Source organism: Cannabis sativa, chromosome 6, assembly GCF_029168945.1.
Source record: "Cannabis sativa cultivar Pink pepper isolate KNU-18-1 chromosome 6, ASM2916894v1, whole genome shotgun sequence".
Lineage (NCBI taxonomy): Eukaryota > Viridiplantae > Streptophyta > Magnoliopsida > Rosales > Cannabaceae > Cannabis > Cannabis sativa.
This window is the reverse complement of record NC_083606.1, coordinates 72,395,804-72,421,729: the sequence shown is the minus strand read 5'-3', so window position 1 is coordinate 72,421,729 and position 25,926 is coordinate 72,395,804. Positions and strand designations below refer to the sequence as shown.

Genomic DNA, 25,926 nt, shown 5'->3' with positions numbered 1-25,926 from the left:
ATAATTAAAATTACTAAAAATAAACACGACACATAGAGTGATATAATAAACATATGTATTATTATTTTATTTATTAAATTAGTATGTTTAATTAATAAATAGAAAACAAAATAAACATATAAATAAAGTATTTTATATTATTAGTATGTTTATTATAATTGTAAACATAAAAATAGACATAGCCAGTTTATACTATACGAAAATAAGTATATTTTCTTTCTATTGTTTTTATATATTGATTATTTTCTAATGAGTTAGTGAACGAATTTTCTATTGAAGTACTACTACAAAAACCCCCTTTAGAGGCGGTTTTTAAGCCCTTTCATCGTCGGTTTTGACGAAATTCGCTACCGACGCTGATCAGGGCGACGCTAAAGGATTTTTAAAAGCGACGTCATTTATACCCCTATGGCATCGGTTATTATCTAGGAACCGAAGTCATAGGGGTATATATGGCGTCGGTTCCTAGCTAATAACCGACGCCATAGGTGGCGTAGGAATCGACGCTAAAACAAGCATTTTTTAGTTTTTTTTAATTTTATAATTTATTTTAATTATATATTTATTAATTTATATATTATTTTATTTAATTTAAATTACATATTTATTTTTTAAAAGGTAAATTAAATATTATTTATATTAATTTTAAAATTAGCTAAAATACATAATTTCATTTCATAAAAATAATTAAATATTACACAAATATTTATGTAAAATTAGTCCAAAATATTAATAAGTTAATAAATCTAACTGTAAGTTAATTTAAAAAAATTACATAAGGAAGAAAAATTCTTGGACCTTTCAACCTCAATCGTCACCATGAATCATCGCCATCAATCGTTCTATCCACTTTCGCTGTAATGGTAACAATTCAGTTTTTAGATCGTCTTGCCCCTTACCTCCAAACTGTTAAAAAAATTAAAAATTTATATTAGTTGATATATATGTATATTTTATATTTGTTATTATAATAAATACTATAATCAATAATTAAAACTTACAGCTTTTTGATCTTGTATGTAACGGTTGGGGTTTGCACGTGCGACGATGCCAGTCATGTATTTCAAAACATAAAAACTACATTCTTGGCTTTTAGGTTGTCTTGGACAATTTGCTAGTGAAATTCCTTGCCACGGGTCAAGATACTCATGTGCGTCCCCTATATATCTGAATGCACTGTTTTGAAAAATTATATCAGCATTTCAATTCATTAGTTAATTTAAATTTGTTACATAAGAAGTCATTAAATTATTACCTTCCGATCATTTGAGTAATTTCTTCGGGAATTGGGCGGCCACGTATAGGGTCTAAATGGATAATTTTCTTTGGCGTAACGACCTCTAGCGTCCAATGCGCACTACAAAATTATATTGGAATATAAGTAAGATAGTATCAAAATAATTTGAAGTCATAATATAGAAATGAACAATTAGCACTAAAGAATTAAATAGAGTTTACCCGATATTCCAAGGAATAAAGAACATTTGGTGGTTGTTATTCATCAATGATAACCAATCAGCCAATCGTCTTGCTGCATCGTCAAAAGACTGACTCTTCTCTTCATCGGTTTTCCCATGCACTACGAGAAGCTCTGGGTCGTAAAACCTGAAAAAATTTCTCATACCGTTGATGCTATCCCAGATGTGCCTGCCAAAAAAATTGTTAAATATTAGTGTCTGATAATAATTTGACTAGAATTTTGATATATAAGGTTAATTAGATTAAAGAAGAGTATACATCATTCCAAACAGCATTCCCTGGTTGCCGATGAAGTCACACGTAGTAACCTGCTGCAAATCCTCTCCAGATAACGTGATCTGGGTACGCGGTGCTATGAATCCTCGGGGTACAGGAATTGTGATTATATCACGTTTATCTTTGAGGTTCAGGAATTCAACAACCATCCATTTTAGCGATTTAGGGATCAAGTCCATCTTCTTTTCCGAGAACAATTCATCTTCCCGTCCACCACCGCCTTGTGGAGAAAGCATCGGAGCTTTCCCCTTCGACGCATCACGTCTTGAAGGCGGTTGAGCGAGTGGACCCTAAAAAAAACAGAACATAATATATCAAATTTTATCCAAATTCTACCGAAATTTCGGCAGCATAACAGTTGTAATTGAATGCCCCAAAAAAATCTAAACATGCCTGTATAACGACAAATAACACATATATAACAGTAGTTTGTTCATCCATCCCATCACAGCACATATATTCGCAGAACCTACTTCACTATGGTTGAATATTGAAGATATTCAAACTCCACTAATCATTAATAATTAATTTATAAGAGAAGTTACCTCGGATGTTAGAATTAAGTGTTTAGGCCAAGGAAGGAACATTTGTGATACGTCCCTAACATATCTGCACCCTTTAATTGGGATTGGGATTTCAGCGTCCTCTTGTAGCATTTCTGAAACTAGAATCCGGGCATGTGAATCATCGTAGTCCGTGCAGTGAATAGTGATTTTACCAACATACTCGTACAAATACGCTCGGGCCACAATGTTGTCGATGTTGTCAAAGCAGAGATGTACTTGCTAATTAAAGGCCGCATGGTCATCGAAATTGTACAGGAGACCTTGGTCGTTGAGGGAAATAAACTCCTCAGCATAAGTTTGTGGTTGACCCTCATCCTCACGAGCGTATAGTTGTGGAACATACGCCTCACCAGCCACCTCTCCTTCTTCCTCTTGTTCGGCAGTGTTTCTCTTCTGCTTAAGGGATTGGACTTCGGCTTTTAATTTTTCAATCTCCTTCGCTTGTCGAGCCACAACATCAGACACTTCCCTTTTCTTCCTGCCGAACAGTTTAGATGCCCTGGTCAGGAACCTGCAAATCATAAAATGCAAATTAGCTACAATTTTATTTGTGTAACTAAATAAATAACATTTCAAGTAATATCATACCCAGCAGCCCTGACACGTCCAGGATGCTCTGGTGTCCGGAGTGCCTAAAGTAACAAACAAAACAAACATAACAATACAGAACAAAGAAACTAACATAAACAATACAAAATTTATCCACCCATCCGACCGCAGTACATGTATTCGCGGAACCTACTTCACTACGGATGAATATTTAAGATATTCAAACTCAACTAAGCATGCATTGATAATTAATTATAAAAACAAAAAGTTAGCGGATGGATATACCTATTGCAAATCCGATCAACACCGAAATATGTCGACCCTCAAATATTAGCACACAACCTATAACATAATGCAATATACAACCAAATTAAAATTTTAATTATTAAATTACTTACTAGGTATTAAAAAAAGTAGCAAGTTACTAGTTACTAATTTCCATAGTTAATTTTTTTAAAAATAACATATACATATATATATATACATATATAATCAATTATATATCACACTACCATTATTTTAAAAACTTTAACTCTAAACTAATTAAATTCCTATACCTCTCATTCTCATTCACAACAAATATATATACAATACAAATACATAAATAGTATATACACAATATATAGACACACAACATATATATAAACACATATTCAATAATAAAATATAAAATATATACATATATATTATATATCAAGTAAATAAATATTTACCTTATAAACGCAATCCGGCGACAAATTGCGACCAAAAATCCGACCACCTATAGCACACACAATATAATATTAATAAAATAATAAAATCCTAAAACAATTACAAAAACGAAATAATACCAATGTACATAAACAAAATGAATAGAAAGCATATTTATAATAGGTTCGGTTTGATATATAGAGGGGAAAAAAAACTAAACTTTTTTACAGTATAGGTTTAGGTATTGAAAATAGAAGATTTTAAGACAAAAAGGGGTAAAATGGTTAAGAAATGAGGGAGAATGAGGTTGTTTTAGTGTTGGTTGGCGAGGGTTTTTTCGTGGGTTTGGGGCTGCTATGGGTGGCTGTTCTTCGTGTTCAACAAGGTGTGGAATGAGGAAGACGGTATTGTGGGGGTCTGATATATAACCCTATGGCGTCGGTTATTTTGTATTAATCGACGCCATAGGTGCCACGTGTCTACTGAAGGCAGCACCTATGGCGTCGGTTAATACACAATAACCGACGCCATAGGGTTATGAAAAAAAACCCTAATTTTCCCCAACCCCCAACTGACGGCATAGATATATATGTATTCTATACCTACGGTGTTTACCAAACAACCACCTCTAAATGTCAATGCAGATATTTTCACACCCTTTAGCTTCTCTTTTTATAAAATGGGTTGAAAAAAGGGAAGCTAAAGGCCTACATTGTAGTAATGAAGTATAATTCTTACATCAAAAAATAAATAAACAAACATAACTTTATAAACTCCAAAAATTATTTAATTAGAAAAAATAAACATGACAAAATAAATAAAGATAAAGATAAAGATAAACAATTTTTTTATATATATATTATTTATTTTTTAAAAAATTACTAAAAAATAAACATAACACACATAGAATGATATAATAAACCTATGTGAATATTATTATTTTGTTTATAAAATTAGTATGTTTAATTAATAGAAAATAAAATAAACACATATATAAAATATTTTATATTGTTGGTATGTTTATTATAATTGTAAACATAAAAATAAACATAGCCAATATTACCATATATATAATAATCAATAATTATTACCATATATATTATAAAACAAATTGAAAAAAAGTTTTTAATTATATAAAAAAATGTATGAGAAAATAATAATAAGTTTTTTTTACACATATTTTATAATTAATTAAAATAATGTATACACAATTGTAAAATGTCTTTTAAATAAATGTGTTTAATTCAGTTGTTATATGCTGAAGAAAATCAATCTAAAATAGGAGACAATATTTGATATTTCATATAAAAAAAATGTTGATATATGGTATTATTAGGGCCGGCCCTGAAAATTTATGGGCCCAAGACGAATTAAATTTTGGGGCCCTCAAAAATATATCAAAAAAAGAGTGTCATGGGATTTGAACCATGACCACATTATGTCCTCCACCTCAACCAACTAAGCTATAAATATTTGTTGTTTATATTACACTTAAATTTTACTTAAATAAAAGCCTAATAATTTTTTTTTATTTTTTTATTTTGGGCCCCCGGAAAGTGTGGGCCCTAGGCACGGGCCTAGCCCGCCTATGCCTAGGGCCGGCCCTGGGTATTATTTAATAATTTAATATTTAAAATCTCATGTGGACACATATGTATAATATATATATACTATTATAAAGTATGATATAAAATTAAGTGGGGTTTGAAATTTCAGCAGTACTAGTACTGGGAGTGGGGATCGAAGACACATCCAAGTGATAGGAAGACGACTCGATAAAAGTCTATACTCAAAACCGTACTTGCATGTGCTCATATAATTTTGGAAATTTGTTTTATTGACGATGACTATTCAGAAAACATGTTTGATCTGTTTTGTGTACAAAGACACAAAAAGACAAAAACAATATATTTATATATAGTATGTGCATTCTTTGGTTTGAAAAAAATCATGTATATAGATGATCTAGAGTAATTAAGTAATATTCATTGCTAAACCTATAAATATATACACTACAAGAAATGTCAAATATGTTGGGAAAAGTTTGTATTGCGCTGGTAAAATAAAATTTACTTGTGATGTGTTGCGAAAGGAGGTTGGCAAATCAACGTGGTATTAGAACTTTTGCCAGCATAAAATGAAAAGCGTTGGCGAAAAATGACTTTTCTCAGCGCGTAAATACGCTGGTAAAAGTTAGATTTTAGCCACTGCGCGTTGGTATAAAACTTTGACCTCTTTGCCAGCGCAGTTTAGAAATATGCTGGTAAAAGTTACTTTTACCAATGCAACAGCGAACTGTGCTTGTAAAAGTGACATTTCTTGTAGTGATAAAACCACACTGTTAGGGTTGAGAAAATTATACACAGGTCGAAAACGAATCGATATGTTTGACACGAAATATAAAAGTGAGTCAATTAAATTATGACACGAACACGATACGATGTCACATTTTAATACCCCTAATAAAACCAGATTTTTGGGCGGAGAAATAGGAAGTAATTCTATTTCATTTAGATTACAAAACTCAGTGGTAATAATAACACAATCTTTAAAAGTTGACTAGTCGCTATCAATGATTAATAATAATTAATAGCAGCATACCCTACCTCTAATGTTTACGAAGTTAGGAAACATTAATATATTTAGTTTTTTTTAAAAAAAAAAAAAATTAAAGATAGTTAAACAAATTAAAAATTAAAATAATAAATTGTATAAAAATTTTATTTAATTCAAAAAATTAAAAATATTTTATTTTAACACCAACATAAATACAAAATTCATTACTATTATAATATTTCAAAATTAAACTACATAATACATAAATAAAATATACATAAGTTTGTACAGCACTATTAATTACATAAAAAAGTTTGCAGCATTTTTGCCCTCTTAACCTTTTACACTATTAATGTGCCCCTTATGATATATGACTTGTAAATAATATTTTTCAAAATATAACTTTTATAATAACGTAATTTTTCAGTTATATACTGTTGAATTTTATTATAAAATAGGTGAAGTAGGAAATGTTAATAATTAATAAGTGGAATGAAATACTCTTCACCATTTTTACATTAATGAATATTAAAAAAATCCTTTGCCAGCACATTTTTGTGCTGGCAAAAGTTAGTATTGCTCTATATTTTTGTGCTGGCAAAAGTTAGTATTGCGCTGGTGTACATAATTTACTTGTGATGTGTTCGCAAAAGGGGGTTGGCTAATCAATGTTGGTATTGGAACTTTTACCAGGATAAAATAAAAAGTGCTGGCAAAAATAATTTAAATTTCTTTGCCAGCGCACTTTGCGAAATGCGCTGGTAAAAGTGACATTTCTTGTAGTGATAAAACCAAATTGTTAGGGTTGAGAAAATTATACACGGGTCGAAAACGAATCGATATGTTTGACACGAAATATAAAAGTGAGTCAATTAAATTATGACATGAACACGATACGATGTCACATTTTGCTACCCCTAATAAAACCAGATTGTTGGGCGAAGAAATAGGAAGTAACTCTATTTAATTTAGATTACAAAACTCAGTGGTAATAACACAATCTTGAAAATTTGACTAGTCGCTATCAATGATTAATAATAATTAATAGCAGCATACCCTACCTCTAATGTTTACGAAGTTGAGAAACATTAATATATTTAGGTTTTAAAAAATGAAAAGAAATTGAAGATAGTACTTAAACAAATTAAAAATTAAAATAATAAATTGTATAAAATTTTAATTTAATTTAACAAATTAAAAATATTTTATTTTAACACCAACATACATACATTATTCAATACTAACTATAATAATATTTCAAAATTAAACTACATAATACATAAATAAAATATACGTACATAGGTTGGTACAGCACTATTAATTACATAAAAAAATTTGCAACATATTTGCCCTCTTAACCTTTTACACTATTAATGTGCCCCTTATGATATATGACTTGTAAACAAAATTTTTCAAAATATAACTTTTATAATAACATAATTTTTCAGTTATATTTTGTTGAATTTTATTATAAAATAGGTGAAGTAAGAAATGTTAATAATTTATAAGTGGAATGAAATACTCTTCACCCTTTTTACATTAATGAATAATAAAATAAAAACCTTTGCCAGCACATTTTTGTGCTGGCAAAAGTTAGTATTGCGCTACATACTGTGCTGGCAAAAGTTAGTATTGCGCTGGTAAAATAGAATTTACTTGTGATGTGTTCGCAAAAGGGGGTTGGCTAATCAATGTTGGTATTAGAACTTTTGCCAGCATAAAATGAAAAGTGTTGGCAAAAATAATTTTTTTCCAGCGCGTAAATACGCTGGTAAAAGTTAGATTTTAGCTAGTGCAAATGTACGCTTGTAAAATTTTAACCTCTTTGCCAGCGCAATTTACGAAATGCGCTGGTAAAAGTTACTTTTACCAGCGCAATAGCGAACTGTGCTTGTAAAAGTGACATTTCTTGTAGTGATAAAACCAAACTGTTAGGGTTGAGAAAATTATACTCGGGTCGAAAACGAATCGATATGTTTGACACGAAATATAAAAGTGAGTCAATTAAATTATGACACGAACACGATACGATGTCACATTTTAATACCCCTAATAAAACCAGATTTTTGGGCGGAGAAATAGGAAGTAATTCTATTTCATTTAGATTACAAAACTCAGTGGTAATAATAACACAATCTTTAAAAGTTGACTAGTCGCTATCAATGATTAATAATAATTAATAGGAGCATACCCTACCTCTAATGAATACAAAGTTGAGAAACATTAATATATTTAGTTTTTAAAAAATAAAAAGAAATTAAAGATAGTAATTAAGCAAATTAAAAATTAAAATAATAAATTGTATAAAATTTTAATTTAATTTAACAAATTAAAAATATTTTATTTTAACACCAACATAAATACAATATTCATTACTAACTATAATAATATTTCAAAATTAAACTACATAATACATAAATAAAATATACGTACATAGGTTGGTACAGCACTATTAATTACATAAAAAAATTTGCAACATATTTGCCCTCTTAACCTTTTACACTATTAATGTGCCCCTTATGATATATGACTTGTAAACAAAATTTTTCAAAATATAACTTTTATAATAACATAATTTTTCAGTTATATTTTGTTGAATTTTATTATAAAATAGGTGAAGTAAGAAATGTTAATAATTTATAAGTGGAATGAAATACTCTTCACCCTTTTTACATTAATGAATAATAAAATAAAAACCTTTGCTAGTACGTTTTTATGTTGGCAAAAGTTAGTATTGCGCTACATTTTTGTGCTAGCAAAAGTTACTATTGCGCTGGTAAAATAGAATTTACTTGTCTTCTGTTCGCAAAAGGGGGTTGGCTAATCAATGTTGGCATTAGAACTTTTGCCAACACAAAATGAAAAGTGCTCGCAAAAATGATTTTTCCCAGCGCATTTAAGTTAGATTTTAGCTAGTGCAAATGTACACTGGTAAAATTTTAACCTCTTTGCCAGCGCAGTTTGCGAAATGTACTGGTAAAAGTTACTTTTAGCAGCCCAGTAGCGAACTGTGCTTGTAAAAGTGACATTTCTTGTAGTGATAAAACCAAACTGTTAGGGTTGAGAAAATTATACACGGGTCGAAAACGAATCGATATGTTTGACACGAAATATAAAATTGAGTCAATTAAATTATGACATGAACACGATACGATGTCACATTTTGCTACCCCTAATAAAACCAGATTGTTGGGCGGAGAAATAGGAAGTAACTCTATTTCATTTAGATTACAAAACTCAGTGGTAATAACACAATCTTGAAAATTTGACTAGTCGCTATCAATGATTAATAATAATTAATAGCAGCATACCCTACCTCTAATGTTTAGGAAGTTGAGAAACATTAATATATTTAATTTTTAAAAAAATAAAAAGAAATTAAAGATAGTAATTAAACAAATTAAAAATTAAAATAATAAATTGTATAAAATTTTAATTTAATTTAACAAATTAAAAATATTTTATTTTAACACCAACATAAATACAATATTCATTACTAACTATAATAATATTTCAAAATTAAACTACATAATACATAAATAAAATATACGTACATAAGTTGGTACAACACTATTAATTACATAAAAAAAATTTGCAACATTTTTGCCCTCTTAACCTTTTACACTATTAATGTGCCCCTTATAATATATGACTTGTAAATAATATTTTTCAAAATATAACTTTTATAATAACGTAATTTTTCAATTATATTCTGTTGAATTTTATTATAAAATAGGTGAAGTAGGAAATGTTAATAATTTATAAGTGGAATGAAATACTCTTCACCCTTTGTTTTACATTAATGAATAGTAAAATAAAAACCTTTGCCAGCATATTTTTATGCTGGAAAAAGTTAGTATTGCGCTGGTAAAATAGAATTTACTTGTGATGTGTTCGCAAAAGGGAGTTGGCTAATGTTGGTATTAGAACTGTTGCCAGCATAAAATGAAAAGTGCTGGCAAAAATGATTTTTCCCAGCGAGTAAATACGCTGGTAAAAGTTAGATTTTAGCTAGTGCAAATGTACGCTGGTAAAATTTTAACCTCTTTGCCAGCGCAGTTTGCGAAATGCGCTGGTAAAAGTTACTTTTACCAGCGCAGTAGCAAACTGTGCTGGTAAAAGTGACACATGGTGCCTAGTACCTTCTAGGCGTGTTATCTTGTGATTGACTAGTAATACTTTCTAAAAATTATTATATTAAATTATATAAGATTCCATACTTAATTTTACTACTGATACCTTTTATTATTTCTCAATTTAAAAGGGTATTAATATAATATTGTATATTATCCCCATTTCTTGTAGTGAGAGCGATTAATTAGAACCAACCACCTCTACTTCTTATATTTGTACTATATATAGATATCATATATTGCCATTTTCTTCATCAACCAAAACCAAGCCTAAACACACACACACACAAAAAAATACTAATAATGTCAAATATTCAAGTCTTAGCTTCATCTCAATTATGTGACAAAATTATTGCTCGTCCAACAATAAAATTTCACCCTTCTATTTGGGGGGATCGATTCCTCCATTACAATATTTCAGAACAAGACTTGGTACGTAAGATCAAATACTATACATATATATATATATTATAATCATAATAAATATGTGCATATTCTTGTTTTAATTAATAATAACAATATTTAATTGATTAACTATTTTATGTAAATTATTAACTCAGGTTTGCAAACAAGAAAGAGTTGAAGAATTAATACAAGTTGTAAAGAAAGAGATATTGTCTTCAAATCATGATCAATTGAAGTTGATTGACAATCTCCAACGTTTGGGATTATCATATCATTTCGAGAGTGAAATCGAGAAATTATTGGAACAATTAAGTACTGGCATTCATCATCAAAATAATAATCTACATGATGTTTCTCTTCGATTTAGACTATTAAGACAAAGTGGATTTAAGGTTTCATCAAGTAAGTTAATTCTTAATATCAAATTTATAACATTTTCATACACATATACATTCTATATGTTGTTGTACTGATGATGATATTTTGTATATGCAGGCATATTTGAAAAATTCAAAGACGAGAAAGGTAACTTTAAAGAAAGCCTAATAACCGATGTTCCAGGTTTGCTTAGCTTGTATGAGGCTTCGCACTTGAATTATGTTGGAGAAAGCATACTAGATGAAGCACTTGCTTTCACAACCACTCACCTTAAGGCTATTGTGGCAAATAGTAAAGATCATCCATTATCACATCAAATATCCATAGCCTTGCATAGGCCTCTAAGAAAGACCATAGAGAGGCTTCATGCTAGGTTTTACATCTCAATCTATGAAAAGGATGCCTCTCATAACAAACTATTGCTAGAGCTTGCAAAGTTAGATTTCAATCTACTACAATGCTTCCACAAAAATGAGCTTAGTGAAAGTCTCAGGTATGCTTGTTGCATAACGCATGCTATTAAAATACTTATTATCATTAAATATGATATATGGTATTAGTATAGTTTTAATATTTATGTTTATATATATGTGGAAGAGGTTTAAATAATAGTTACATCAAATATGTAACCACGGTGGTTACATTTATTTTTAATCATTAAATCATTTTTAAACAATTGTGATTAATTTAGAAATTAAATAAAAATAATCAATAAATTACCTGTAACTTGATACTAACCTGATTTTATTTATTTCTTTATAAATAAAAAATAAAAAATATTTATAAAAATTACTTATGAAAAATGTCTTATTAAATATTTTAATTAAAAAATTAATTTATTTTAAGTATATAATTAATTTGAGTCTAAAAATGAAATTTTTACCTGTTACTAACCTGTTATAGCAGGTCATAAAAAATGTAACCATTATAGTTACATTTTGAATGTAACCATTGAATAATTACCCATATATATATTTATGTGTAAGTTTGTATATATGTAATTCATGAGTAGAATTATCATTAAGTTATATTTAATTTTTTAAAAGATAATATTTTTGTTAATGCCCTGGCCACATCAGTATTAATGAGTCTGTCCATGCATGTATATATAATTTTATATTTGTTTAATTTTGGTGATATTAATATAGTTTAATATTTTCATTAACAATTTAAATATAAATTATGGAACTCAATATTTATTTATACTAAATATGATCAATCTATGGTGTGTGTTAGACACCTTAAGGTGGTACTCTTTTCCTTTTATTTTAGATTGATTGTTACTAATTAAGATTGTTGTTAATTAATTATTAGGTGGTGGAAAGAGCATGAGTTTGCCAAGAAATTCCCATTTGCAAGGGATAGGATGGTGGAATTGTATTTGATTGTTACTAATTAAGATTGTTGTTAATTAATTATTAGGTGGTGGAAAGAGCATGAGTTTGCCAACAAATTCCCATTTGCAAGGGATAGGATGGTGGAATTGTATTTTTGGATATTGGGTGTATATTATGAGCCCAAATACTCTCGAGCAAGAAAGATTTTAACCAAAGTCATTGCATTGACTTCAATCACAGATGATATATATGATGCATATGGTACTATTGATGAGCTTCAGCTTCTTACCAAAGCAATTCAAAGGTCTTATCATCTCATCCATTATATTTATGATGCATATGGTACACTTAATAATAATATTCCTATTAATTAGGCTTTAATAGTACTCACTTAATAATTAATAACATTTTTCATATATTTGCTAGGTGGGACATAAGTTGTATTGATAAACTTGAGCCAGAATATTTGAAGACATATTATAAGGCAATGTTAGATTCTTATGAAGAATTTGAAAAAGAGCTTAAAGAGGAAGAATTATACAAACTTCAGTATGCAAAAGAAGAGGTAAATATTTATAAATATATATAGGAAAATTGTGAACATTATTTGTCTTTGCTAGTATTTATAGAAATTATAACACAAATTTTTGTATATCATGATAGTTATAATATATATTTCACTTATTTTTGAAAAATTTAAAATAATTTATAATGTTGAAAATATGGTTCAAATATTAAGTTTCACGTGTGAAAAAAAAAAAACTGACACGTTTACAACTTAATATTTAAGCTTTGTTCGATCGACATCATAAATTTTTCAAAAATAAACAAAATATCTAGTATAAAAATTGAAAAAAGTCGTTATATATATAAAAAAAAATTAATAATCTATATTTCAGCTATAATTATTAATTGTGTCATTCTTCATAAAATATTGTAATATAAAATTTTAATGCATATATTATATACATAACAGATGAAAAGATTGATTGGAGCTTATTTTGAAGAAGCTGAATGGTTGAACAAAAGATATTTCCCAAGCTTCGATGAGCATTTGAGAGTTTCTTATATTTCTTGTGGTAACACAATGTTGATATCCACAAGTTTTGTTGGGATGGATAATGATATTGTAACAAATCAAACTCTTCAATGGCTCTCCAAACCTCCTAAAATTGTGAAAGCTTCCACTCTCCTTTCTAGATTCATGGATGATATAGGTTCTCGAAAGGTATAAATATAATTAATCAATTAATTAATTATTATTAATTTATGTATAATCTTCATCGTCAACTCATAATATAATTTTACATAATTTATTAATCGCAACTCCATTATTATTTGTTCAACCTATTTCGTCGGTCTTTCTAAGACTTGTCGAGATAGGTAAAATTCTAATATATCTTTGTGACATGTCTTAATGTTTTTAAATCGTCCGTTGAGATTCATATTCCAAATTAGCCCTTTCTTTTGTTTTGTGACATTTAGTTTATTTAATTAGAGTAATAACTTTTCATATGATAATAACTTATATATATATTTATGATTTTTTTTAATAATTAACAATAAACATGAAATAATTTTTTGATATCGTATTCATGTAGTTTGAGCAAGAGAGAAATCACATACCATCTGTAGTAGAATGCTACATGAAGCAATATGGGGTATCAGAAGAAGAAGCATGTGAAGAACTGAATAAAAGAGTTGATAATTATTGGAAAGAAATCAATGAAGACTTTATTAGGCCAACTATTGTGCCTTTTCCTATCTTAGTTCGTGTTCTTAATTTTACAAAGGTAATGGATCTTCTTTACAAAGAGGGCGATGATCAATACACACATGTTGGAAAAGTGTTCAAAGAAAGCATTGCTGCTTTGCTTATAGATCCAATTCCATTATAAATTAATAATCATTATTATGTAGTACTTAACTAAATTATTTAATCTGTCCATTATATTGTGACAGCTCAGTAATATTATGTTTTTTTTTATGAATCAGTACTATTATGGTTTAATAAACTTATATCTTCTCTTTACTATTAATAAAATTAGTTAATTATTATAATTTGTGTCAAAGAATTTGAATATACTGATGAGGTGTCATCAGAGGGCAAATCTGTCATTGTGAATGAGGGAATCCCGAGGGATATTGTGTGATCATTTGTGCAATCATTTGCTGCTCTAACAACCTTTCTGTTATGATTCTGTGCAATCATATGTGTAATACGTGTTACTTATGTATTGGTCATTTTATTTCCCCTATAATCTTGTTTTGTCTATTTAATGAAATCCAAGCAGCACTCTCTCGATTGAGCTGAGTTTTCCATCAATTTGTTATCTCTGTTAAATTAAACTTGGTATCAGAGCAAGGCTCTACCATGTCGACTGAGCAAAGCCAAACAGCTCAAGTCTCTCCTGCTAGACCAGGAAATGGGAACTCGCAAGGAAGCTCCGGTACACAACCTTCCATGGCAGCTGTTATTCCTCCATTGGCGACTCCTTTCAGTAACACTCTGAGTCAGCCCTTTTCTCTTAAGTTGGATCGAAACAACTTTTCGTTGTGGAAGACAATGGTCTTCACTATTATTCGAGGACACAGATTGGAGGGATACTTAAATGGTCAGAAACCATGTCCTCAAGAGTTTATTACAGTTGAAACAAAAAATGACAATAATGAAGCTGCTACAGAGTTACTTGCCAACCCAGATTATGAAGCTTGGATTGTTCATGACCAACTTCTAATGGGTTGGCTGTATGGATCTATGTCTGAAGGCATAGCCTCCGAAGTTATGGGATGCAGGTCTGCGTCTGGTTTGTGGTCTGCTCTAGAAGAACTATATGGTGCACACTCGAAAGCTAATATGGATGACCTTCGCACCAAGCTGCAAACTGTTCGAAAAGGAGGTCAATCCATGGTCGACTACTTGAGGCAAAAAAGGCTTTGGGCAGATTCTCTTGCTCTTGCAGGAGATCCATACCCAGAGAAACATTTGATAGCAAATGTGCTATCGGGCTTGGACATGGAATATCTTTCTATTGTTCTCTTACTTGAACATAGAACAGATCTCACATGGCAGGAACTACAAGGGTCTTTGCTTAGCTTTGACAGTAAGCTAGAACGATTGGGAGTTGTTTCACCTACCAACAAAACACTGGGAAGTCCTTCTGCTGCATTTGCTCAAAAGCCTACTCATCCAAACAACAGAGGAGGTTTTAATGGTAGAGGTGGTGGATATAACAACAACTCTGGTCGTGGCTATGGAAACAATTCGAATTATCCAGCTGGTGGTGGAAGGAACAACAACAGTAACAACAACAATAGAGGCAGAGGCAGATATGGAAGAGGAAACTCAAGACCCACCTGTCAAGTTTGTGGGAAATATGGGCACTCTGCTGCCATTTGTTACAACAGATATGATGAAGGGTTTATGGGTCAGCCTCCACAATCTGAGAACAATCAGCAGAGTGACAAACAATCTCACCTCACTGCTCTTGTTGCCACACCACAAGTTTTGAATGATGACAGCTGGTATGTAGATAGTGGAGCCACAAATCACCTCACACCCGAACCTGAAAAACTCAACAACAAGGTGGAATACAATGGTAAGGAGCATATGGTAATTGGAGATGGTAGTAAGATTGCTATTAAACATGTAGGAACTGGTATATTAAAGTTATCTGATGCCTCTCACTTAAAGTTAAATGACATGCTACATGTTCCTACAATCACTAAAAATCTTATTAGTGTGTCAAAACTAACTTGTGATAATAATGTCTCCATTGAGTTTTTCCCTAACTTTTGTTGTGTGAAGGATCTGGAAACAGGGATGGAGGTACTGCGAGGAACAATTAAGGATGGCTTGTACTGTTTTAGTCCTATACCAGCCTGTTTTCACACCAGCAGTGCATCCCAGAGTCAGTCATCTGCCCATGTTCACACCCCTCAATCTACCAGTAATAGTTTAAGTTTAAATTCCCTAAAGGATACATGGCATAGACGCCTTGGTCATCCATCGATTTCTGTTTTGAATCAAGTGTTGAAACTATGTAATGTTAAAACTAAGACTAATGAAACACATAACTTTTGTGATGCATGTCAGTTTGGGAAGTCACATTTACTGCCTTTTAAAAATTCCACTAACCGTGCCTCTCAAGTTCTTGAACTCATACATACAGATCTGTGGGGTGCCTCCCCAGTTGCATCACATACTAGTTATAGGTATTATATTCATTTTCTCGACGATTACAGTCGATACACTTGGTTCTTTCCTTTAAAACAGAAATCTGATGCACTTCAAGCTTTTAAACAATTCAAAAATCTAGTTGAAAACCAATTTGAGAGAAAGATTAAACAACTTAGAACCGATTGGGGTGGTGAGTTTCAAGCTTTTACTCAATTAGTCACTGATAGTGGAATATACTTTCATCATAGTTGTCCTCACACTTCTGAACAAAATGGGCGCGCTGAACGTAAACATCGACATATTGTCGAAACTGGGCTTACTTTGTTAGCACGGGCCAGTATGCCATTAAAATACTGGTCTGATGCTTTTCAGACTGCTGTGTATTTAATAAATCGTCTTCCTACCCCAGTTTTGCAAGGCAAATCTCCTTATGAAACTCTGTTTTCCCGTGTCCCAGATTATAAGTTTCTTAAGGTTTTTGGAGTGTCATGCTTTCCTTGTATTCGTCCTTATCAGACCCATAAGTTTCAATTTCACACTCTTAAGTGTGTTAATCTTGGGTATAGTGATGTTCACAAAGGGTATAAATGCCTCAGTCCACATGGGCGCATTTATATCTCTCGACATGTGATTTTTAACGAAGCTGAATTTCCTTGTCAAACTGGTTTTCTCAACACACAGCAGCCTGAACAATTTGTCAATATGTCCACTCCTCACTCCTGGTTTGTTCTACCTACTGATCATTCTAGTGTTGCAGGTTCCTCCACTGTCATACCTATTGTTCCCACAGCAGTACCTTCTCCACAGACTCCAACACACAATGTAAGTGAACATTCCTTCTCTGGATCTCCTATACATTATTCACCTTATGACAGTTTTGATCATGTACCCATTTCACCATCTGTCTTACCATCTGTACCATCTTCTCCAATCACAACAAATTCATCCCCGAGGCCTACACACCAACAGTCCACTGCTCCTATCGTACCTACTCACCCTATGATCACTCGAGGTAAAGCAGGTATTTTCAAGCCCAGAATGTTCATGGCTAACTCTCGTTTTGATCTGTCTGTTGTCGAACCAGCTACTGTGGCTGCTGCCCTCCAACATAAGGGGTGGAATGCAGCCATGAACACAGAATTTGGAGCTCTCAAACGCAAAGGCACCTGGATACTTGTTCCTCCATCTGATGCCTACAATATAATCGGGTGCAAATGGATTTTTAAAATTAAGTACAATGCAGATGGGAGTTATCAAAGACTCAAGGCACGTCTCGTGGCCAAGGGCTTTCATCAAAGACCGGGAATCGACTTTGGAGAGACTTTCAGTCCAGTTGTTAAAGCTGCAACTATTCGTGTGGTTCTTACCATTGCAGCCTCTTATGACTGGGAAGTAAGGCAGTTAGACATCAATAACGCGTTTCTAAATGGTGTTCTTGATGAGGATGTCTACATGTGCCAACCACCTGGCTTTGAAGATGAACACAATCCACATTTTGTGTGCAAGTTAAATAAATCCATATACGGGTTAAAACAAGCCCCGAGGGCATGGTATGACAAACTCAAGACAACCCTCATTCAGTGGAAATTTGAGAATTCTAAAGCTGATGCTTCTTTCTTCTTGCTGAAACAAACAAACTATGTCATCATGGTCCTTGTGTACGTGGATGACATAATTGTGACTGGGAATAACACCAAGGAATTGAATGTCTTCATTGACAAACTTAATACAACCTTTTCTCTCAAAGATCTTGGGGCATTACACTACTTTCTGGGAATTGAGGTTTTCAGAGACAACACTGGTTTTTATCTCTCACAAGGCAAGTATATTGCTGAACTGCTTCAAAAGGTTCAAATGGAAAACACAAAGCCGAGTGTTACACCAATCACTGCTGGAAAGCCCCTGTCCATTAGTGATGGTGAACCACTCAAACATCCAACATTGTACAGAAGTGTGATTGGAGCTCTCCAATACTTGAGTCACACTAGACCCGATATATCCTTTGCCGTAAACAAATTGAGTCAGTTTCTTAAGCAGCCTACAGATGTCCATTGGGGGGCAGCCAAGAGAATCCTCAGGTATCTCAAAGGTAGTATGCATCATGGCCTTCATCTTGCCCCAAGTGACAATCTGTCCATGGTAGGATTCTCGGATGCCGACTGGGCCTCATGCCCTGATGACAGAAAGTCAGTAGCAGGCTATTGTGTTTTTCTTGGTGAATCCTTGATCTCTTGGTCTTCAAAGAAACAAAATGTTGTAGCTCGGTCTAGCACCGAGTCAGAGTATCGGGCTCTATCTCAACTAGCTGCAGAAATAGCTTGGCTGCAGAGTCTTCTAACTGAGATGAAACTTAAGCTGCCCTCTGCACCAGTAATTTGGTGTGACAATTTAAGTGCAAGTGCACTTGCTGCCAACCCAGTGTACCACGCAAGAACGAAACACATCGAACTAGATGTGCATTTTGTAAGAGACAAAGTGTTGGCCAAAGAGTTAGAAATTCGCTATGTTCCATCACATGATCAGATCGCAGATTGTTTAACAAAAGGCCTGTCTCCTACCAGGTTCAAATTCTTAACAGACAAACTTCATGTGACAGAGTCACCCTTTCGTTTGAGGGGTGGTGTCAAAGAATTTGAATATACTGATGAGGTGTCATCAGAGGGCAAATCTGTCATTGTGAATGAGGGAATCCCGAGGGATATTGTGTGATCATTTGTGCAATCATTTGCTGCTCTAACAACCTTTCTGTTATGATTCTGTGCAATCATATGTGTAATACGTGTTACTTATGTATTGGTCATTTTATTTCCCCTGTAATCTTGTTTTGTCTATTTAATGAAATCCAAGCAGCACTCTCTCGATTGAGCTGAGTTTTCCATCAATTTGTTATCTCTGTTAAATTAAACTATTTGTTTTTAAATTTTTTATTATATGGTGAAATCTTTATGTAGTTGTTGAGATTAAACTAAATTTATTATTGTAAATATTATCTCGTTTAAGTATAATTTTAATAAATGTGTTTAATTTAGTTGTTCTTTATAATTGAGATTGTATAACTTATTTTTAAAATATATATATATTTGTATATACCGGTGAAAATGGAACTCCTTATAATGTAAGCTGATGGTGTTATTAGTCACACAATTCAATAATGTACCAATAATAAAATAAGCAATGGAAAATTACATCTAGATCAAGACCATCTCGACTTAGGGCAAAATTTCAAAAGAGGGCCTTTTTTTTTTTAAGCAAAATTCAATAAAGGGGTAAGTTGAAAAATGCCTCTTTTATTAATCAATTAACCAAATTTGCCTCTAATTTTATATTTATTTGAAACAAACCTCTTTTTATATGTATTGTACCCAGAATACCCTGACATAAGAGAGTCACATGGAGAGTATCTTGAAGTGACAGGGGCAAAATTGGTACAATGTTTAAAAAAAGAGGTAAAAATGATAGACTTTAAAAAAGAGGGTAAAAATGAGAGAGGACAATATAAAAAGGGTATAGAGTGTAATTTCCTCTTCAATAAATGTTTAAACATTAAACATAATGGGTCCACTTATGATCAAATGACTGAAAGCCCACATGTACAACATTGTAAATCTAGGCAACCTCATAAATACCCAGAGCTTACTCACTTTCCATGGCCCGATAATGTTGTTAGTTCTGGGCTGGCTGAAGAGCTTATGGGGCTCCCATTGACAAATTTGAACCCGTTCCAACATTATTCCATGATCCGGTTGATGTGTCTAATCAGGTGCATCCATGTCCTCAACCAAAAAAGATAAAAGCCAGCTTGAACCTTATGCCTTTTGTCCTTAGAAATTTGAATTCGGTGAGGGAATTCGATCAGGAAATTCCTTCTCTTCCTGTTTTCTCTCCTGGTCCCATTAATACATCCTTCAAATTAGGCAGTGGTGCCTCTGTGATTGACTCTTCTCAATGCAAAGATGATAAAAAAAGGTGGAAGAGCTCTAGAAATAAGACACTTTCAAAGGACAAAGGAAAGAAAGCTATGATCAACGAACCAGAGGTGAAGATTTCGAAGAATTTAGGAGATGAACTTAATAATTTGGTGGATGCATGTACAAGTGGAGGTTGTTCAAAGTTTCCAAATGGGCAAGGAGGCGGCCCTTATCAAGCCCTCAATGTCCAAATGAGGTTCCTTTCTTGGAACTGTCGTGGTCTTGCAAAAGACCCGACAGTCCAAGCCTTAAAGGTCTGGGTAAGGAAATACAAGCCGGAGTGTATTTTCCTTATGGAAACAAAAGTTTGAAAAGAAAAAATGGGTGAAGTTGCTAGGTCGTTGGGGTATTCAAATTTTGATTGTATACCGTCTAGAGGATTGGCTGGTGGTTTCTGTTTAATTTGGAATCGAGATGTGCGATTGCAAGTTGTTTATAAAGATGATTCTATTTTTGGTACTCTAGTGTGGGATCCTTTCTTGAAGTGTTCCTGGAAATTTTATGCAGTTTATGGCACTCCTTATGTGTGCGACAAGGATACTTTTTGGAAGAAAATGGAATCTTTAATCTTAGAAGGTGATTCACCTTGGATTATGTTGGGAGATCTCAATGTGATTGGTAGCGATGAGGATGAGGTGGGAGGTAGGAGAGTTACTTGGTCTGACACTAAATGGTTGAATGAGTTTCTGCTTAAAACGGGAGGAGTTGATCTTAGATTCAAAGGGGGAAGGTTTACATGGCATAACAAACGCTTCAATGGTGGTCTTGTTTGCGAAAGATTAAACAGAGGAATTGCCTCACATGAGTGGATCATTGAGTATCAAAAAGCTGGGATCATGAATTTCCCTATTTCCATTATTGATCATGCCCCTATATTATTGGATACTCAAATGTTTAGAAGCCACTACAAGAAATGTCACTTTTACCAATACAGTTGGCTACTGCGCTGGTAAAAGTAACTTTTACCAGCACATTTCGCAAACTGCGCTGGCAAAGAAGTCAAAGTTTTACCAGTGTACATTTGCAGTAGCTAAATCTAACTTTTACCAGCGCATTTACGTGCTGGGAAAAGTCATCTTTGCCAGCGCTTTTCATTTTATGCTGGCAAAAGTTCTAATACCAACATTGATTTGCCAACCTCCTTTTGCCAACACAGCACAAGTAAATTCTATTTTACTAGCGCAATACTAATTTTTGCCAGCACAAAAATGTGCCGGCAAAAGTTGTAACACCCCGATTTCCCGAGATGTCACATAGGATAGTCCGTATAAAACAATTTAATAAGATAAAGACAATCAAATACTGCTTTATTGAAAAATATCCAAGCATGAGATCTCATTGTTTAAAACAAAATACTTTTAGTACTGTAAACTTAAATAAGAACTAGTTAAGTCAAAATAATAGTTCCAAAATGTTTAGCAGTTAAAAACATTAAAAGCAAAATACTGTGCCAGCCCCCTAACATGCGGTCCACGCCTCGAGCTCTTCATTCTCACTGCTTAGCCTTACCCTTACCTGCACACAGAGTACCCGTGAGCTAACGCCCAGTAAGAAGAGCTATGTAGGACATAACCCTCCTAACTAGTTACTTGACATAATCTGCTCTTTAATATTAATCAACAGTAATTCACATTCCATAAATATATCCACAACGCATGTTGTTCTCACATGCACACATCAAGTCTCATACCGCACATTATACTCACATACGATAATCAACTATTCTCTCATGTTGATCAGACATGAGGTAACCTGCCCTGCCTTGTGTTATTCTCACACTTAGCATCCAAAAGGGCAATTAATTACCATAAGTTGTACTCACCCATGATAATGTTATAACCTGCAAGTGTTATGCTCACACAAGCAGCAAGACCCTAATATTATTCTCATGCTAACGATGCTCACAAAATATAAGGAAATCACAACACAATCAAATTAAATAACAAACCAACCCAAGGTGTATGCATAACATACACCCTGTGTACAGATGTCCACTCTTCTTACCTCAGTTGCTAAGACCACACTTGCTACCTCGAGAACCTCAACGAATTTCCTTGTTGAGAACAAGATCCTAAACATTCATTAACACAACAATACACTCAAAATACATTCAAGTATGAATCTCTAAATGTTGGATTAAAATCCTCAATATGGGCTCATATGTATATTAGTGTATTGCTATTTGAAGCTTGGCCCAAAATAAAGTGATCATTTTAGTAATTGTGGGTCATTGGGTATTAAAGTGTCATGGGCTAAATGTGTAGATACCCTAAGCGATATTTCTAATTTATTGAGGGGCTAAATTAAAAATACTTAAAATTAATAACCTAGCTATGAGGTTATAAATTGGTAGTGGTCCCCAAGAAACAAGAGCCAATTTCTATTCTCATCTTCCCCCATCAAGAGAGAAAATTAGAAAACCTAAGTCTTGTTTTCTTGGAAGATCATTACCCAAAATCACCACAAAGATTATCTCTACAAGATGGATTAAGATCATCACTATCTATGAATTAAGGTACGCTTCCGCCATTTGAATTTTTCTCTTTGAATCAACAAAGGTATTCTTTAGATCTATAGTTATACACTTATAATTATATGTAATATGTTTATCTATAGAATTGAATTTTGTTGTTGCATATTTTATGAGTGATATAGAATCTAACAAGTGGTATCAAGAGCCACTTTTGATTGATTCTTTGAGAATTTAAGGTTTATGTTAAAGAAATTTGGGAAATTTAAAAATTAGGGTTATGGTCTTTCCACTTTTTGGCTTGAGATATAAATTTATATATGTTTATATCATGATGATTAAGTAATGCTATTTTTTGGGTTGAAATTTTATTTATTTGTTTTGGTTTCATAATATATTGTTCTCCTCTGATGTATTGATGTATTGATTTTTTATGACTACCGTATAAATATAACTTGATGTTTGATTGCCATTGAATCAATGGTTTAAGATAAGTTATGAATTACAGTAGCACACCCTCGAGATTACAACAATACTCATTCCAAATTATTACTACAGTTACCAATAAATTCAAAATACATGTTATATCTTTTATCCTAATATCAATTTCGTAGTATTTTTTTTTTCATTAAGGGGATTAAGCTTTTGGATATAAATATATATATGGGAATTAAGGATTTGGTAAGATATTATGTGGTATATATTTATTGTATTCATTATGTAAATATATATATGGGAATTAAGGATTTGGTAAGATATTATTTGGTATGTATTTATTGTATTCATTATTTAAATATATATATATGGAAATTAAGGATTTGGTAAAATGTTATTTAGTATATATTTATTGTATTTATTATTTTTTATTTGGGATTGATGTGTTATTATATATTGAGATAAAGTCAAAACTCATTTGAATCAATTTTGTTCAAATTTGGCATATTAAAATTTTAAAGTTTGTCTCTCATTCTAAATGAGTTGATTGAAACATGATGTCGCCAAAGAAACCTCTCTTGTGTAGATTGCTCCTGAGGAATGTTAGATGTTTGTGTGTGTGTTTCTCATGTAAGTATTGATCGGCCCAAAGGAAGGTTATACTTATTTTGAGGGCACACATACTTGTGGTGATAAATATGTGACAATTATAAGGTTTCCATGTGAACAATATGTACAGTCCAAAGATTGACAAATTGTTTGACAGGATTTATTGTCAATATTTGATTGCTACAACAAGAGTACCGCTTACAGTTAATATTATTGTCCAAAGACTTGATATTAATGGTGTGTTTGGTATCTTGAGATGGGATTTGCCATTATTTGAACTTATTTTGTTATGTTGATTCTTTTGTGAACCCTTGGTTATTTTGTTCTATTTTTTTGCTCATGTTTTAGTTATATCTACCAACATAAAGTTAATTCTCATGCCAATGAGATAAATTTTTAAGTAAAGGAAAGATGCAAATATGCTTCTTTAGCTACCTTGTTTAAAGAAAGGATAAGGACAAAGATAAAATTCAGTATGTTGCATATGGAACACTGTTAAAGAAAGTGCAAAAGATTTTAGATATGGAATTATCTATGACTTTTACAAAAGGAATTAAAATAAGGTTAAAGTGTTCCAAGTATGTCATTAGACATATCTAATGAAAATAAGTTTCTCACTATGGTTTGTTTTGTAAATGATTTAATTTATTGTACCTAACTATACTTAATAAGTAATTTTTTATGAAATTTCTTATGTAAGTATACTATGGAAGGTTATCTATGAAACTAAAAGCCAAGTGATGATGAAAGATTCATCTTTAGGGGCAAAAGTGAAACATCTACATATGAGGCTATAAGGATATTCAAACTATGGTTAAAGACTAGTTATTTTTTGGATTTGGAAAAGACTTATACAGTATCATCACCTAGATGAGTTTTGGTTTTGAATTCTATTTTGAATAAGTTAGGACATTCTTGTTCATTTAGAATTTAAAAGTCTTTTCCAATATTAGTTCTACTAGCTCTTTAATTTATGAATTTATTGAAATTTGCCTCATATAAAGAAACCTTATAATTTCTCTTATGGTACAAAATATAAATTGAATCATGAGAATTCTATTATACTTTGGTATAAGTATTAAGATTATATCTCCCAAAAGGAGAATAGAAGGACTTATTTTTAATAGAATTCTTGATCCCTTGATTTAATAAATTTTAGATTTTATAAAGGGGTAACAAACAAACATAAAGAAATCAAGCGACAAAATAAAAGTTTCATTATCTAAGAATTTATGCTATATTTTGGTAGATCTTTCCTCATGGTTTCATGGAATGATCAATAATAGTATCTTGTCTTCAGACTAATGAAACTTGTTTTGTTCATAAGGCATTAATCTTTAGACGTTTCTTTTAAATTTTTTAAACCATAGTTGACAAATCAACTAGGTAAGAAAATTAAAATCGTTGAAACTAACTATGATGGTTAACACTACCATGGGAGGTATGACGAATCAAGTGAATAACGTCTAAGATTATTTTGCACAAATACTAAAGAGATGTAATTTCATCTTCCAATACAAAATGTTAGGCAAACCTAACATGAAGGGTATTTGAGAGATGTAATTAACATTTATCTAAGGACATGACTAGAAGTGTGATAATTCATTCTTCGTCATGAAACTCGTTTTTGGGGAGAAACACTTAAGAATGCAACATAAATTCTGAACTGTGTATCAAGTAAAGTATAAGTTAAAACTCTTTATAAACTAAGGTTGTGGTTAGACTCATAGTCTAACATATAGATATATTCTATTTGTGGATGTTCGATTAAGATGAGGTCTTATAAGCCTCATAAAAGCAATACGGACTCCAAAATAGTAAGGAACTATACTTTACTGTATACTCTAGTAATTAAAAAAGCTACAATTTTTGTGATCCCACATTATGGTTCAATT

The 25,926-nt window shown here is 31.9% G+C and overlaps 2 protein-coding genes across 2 annotated transcripts; one reads left to right on the top strand and one right to left on the bottom strand.

The window, feature by feature from the left end:
- Positions 1-586: 586 nt before the first annotated feature.
- Positions 587-3,267, bottom strand: LOC133039522 (uncharacterized). The gene is made up of 4 exons (XM_061118422.1): positions 2,301-3,267; positions 1,459-2,045; positions 1,256-1,357; positions 587-1,176 (listed from the first exon to the last, which is right to left on the bottom strand). The coding sequence occupies exons 2-4, from the start codon at positions 1,620-1,622 to the stop codon at positions 984-986; spliced, it is 459 nt and encodes a 152-aa protein (XP_060974405.1). The 5' UTR covers positions 1,623-2,045; positions 2,301-3,267; the 3' UTR covers positions 587-983.
- Positions 3,268-10,497: 7,230 nt separating this feature from the next.
- On the top strand, positions 10,498-14,268 carry LOC115695864 (alpha-humulene synthase). The gene is made up of 7 exons (XM_061117610.1): positions 10,498-10,681; positions 10,810-11,056; positions 11,150-11,525; positions 12,455-12,673; positions 12,796-12,934; positions 13,346-13,597; positions 13,971-14,268. The coding sequence occupies exons 1-7, from the start codon at positions 10,553-10,555 to the stop codon at positions 14,265-14,267; spliced, it is 1,659 nt and encodes a 552-aa protein (XP_060973593.1). The 5' UTR covers positions 10,498-10,552; the 3' UTR covers position 14,268.
- Positions 14,269-25,926: the final 11,658 nt, after the last annotated feature.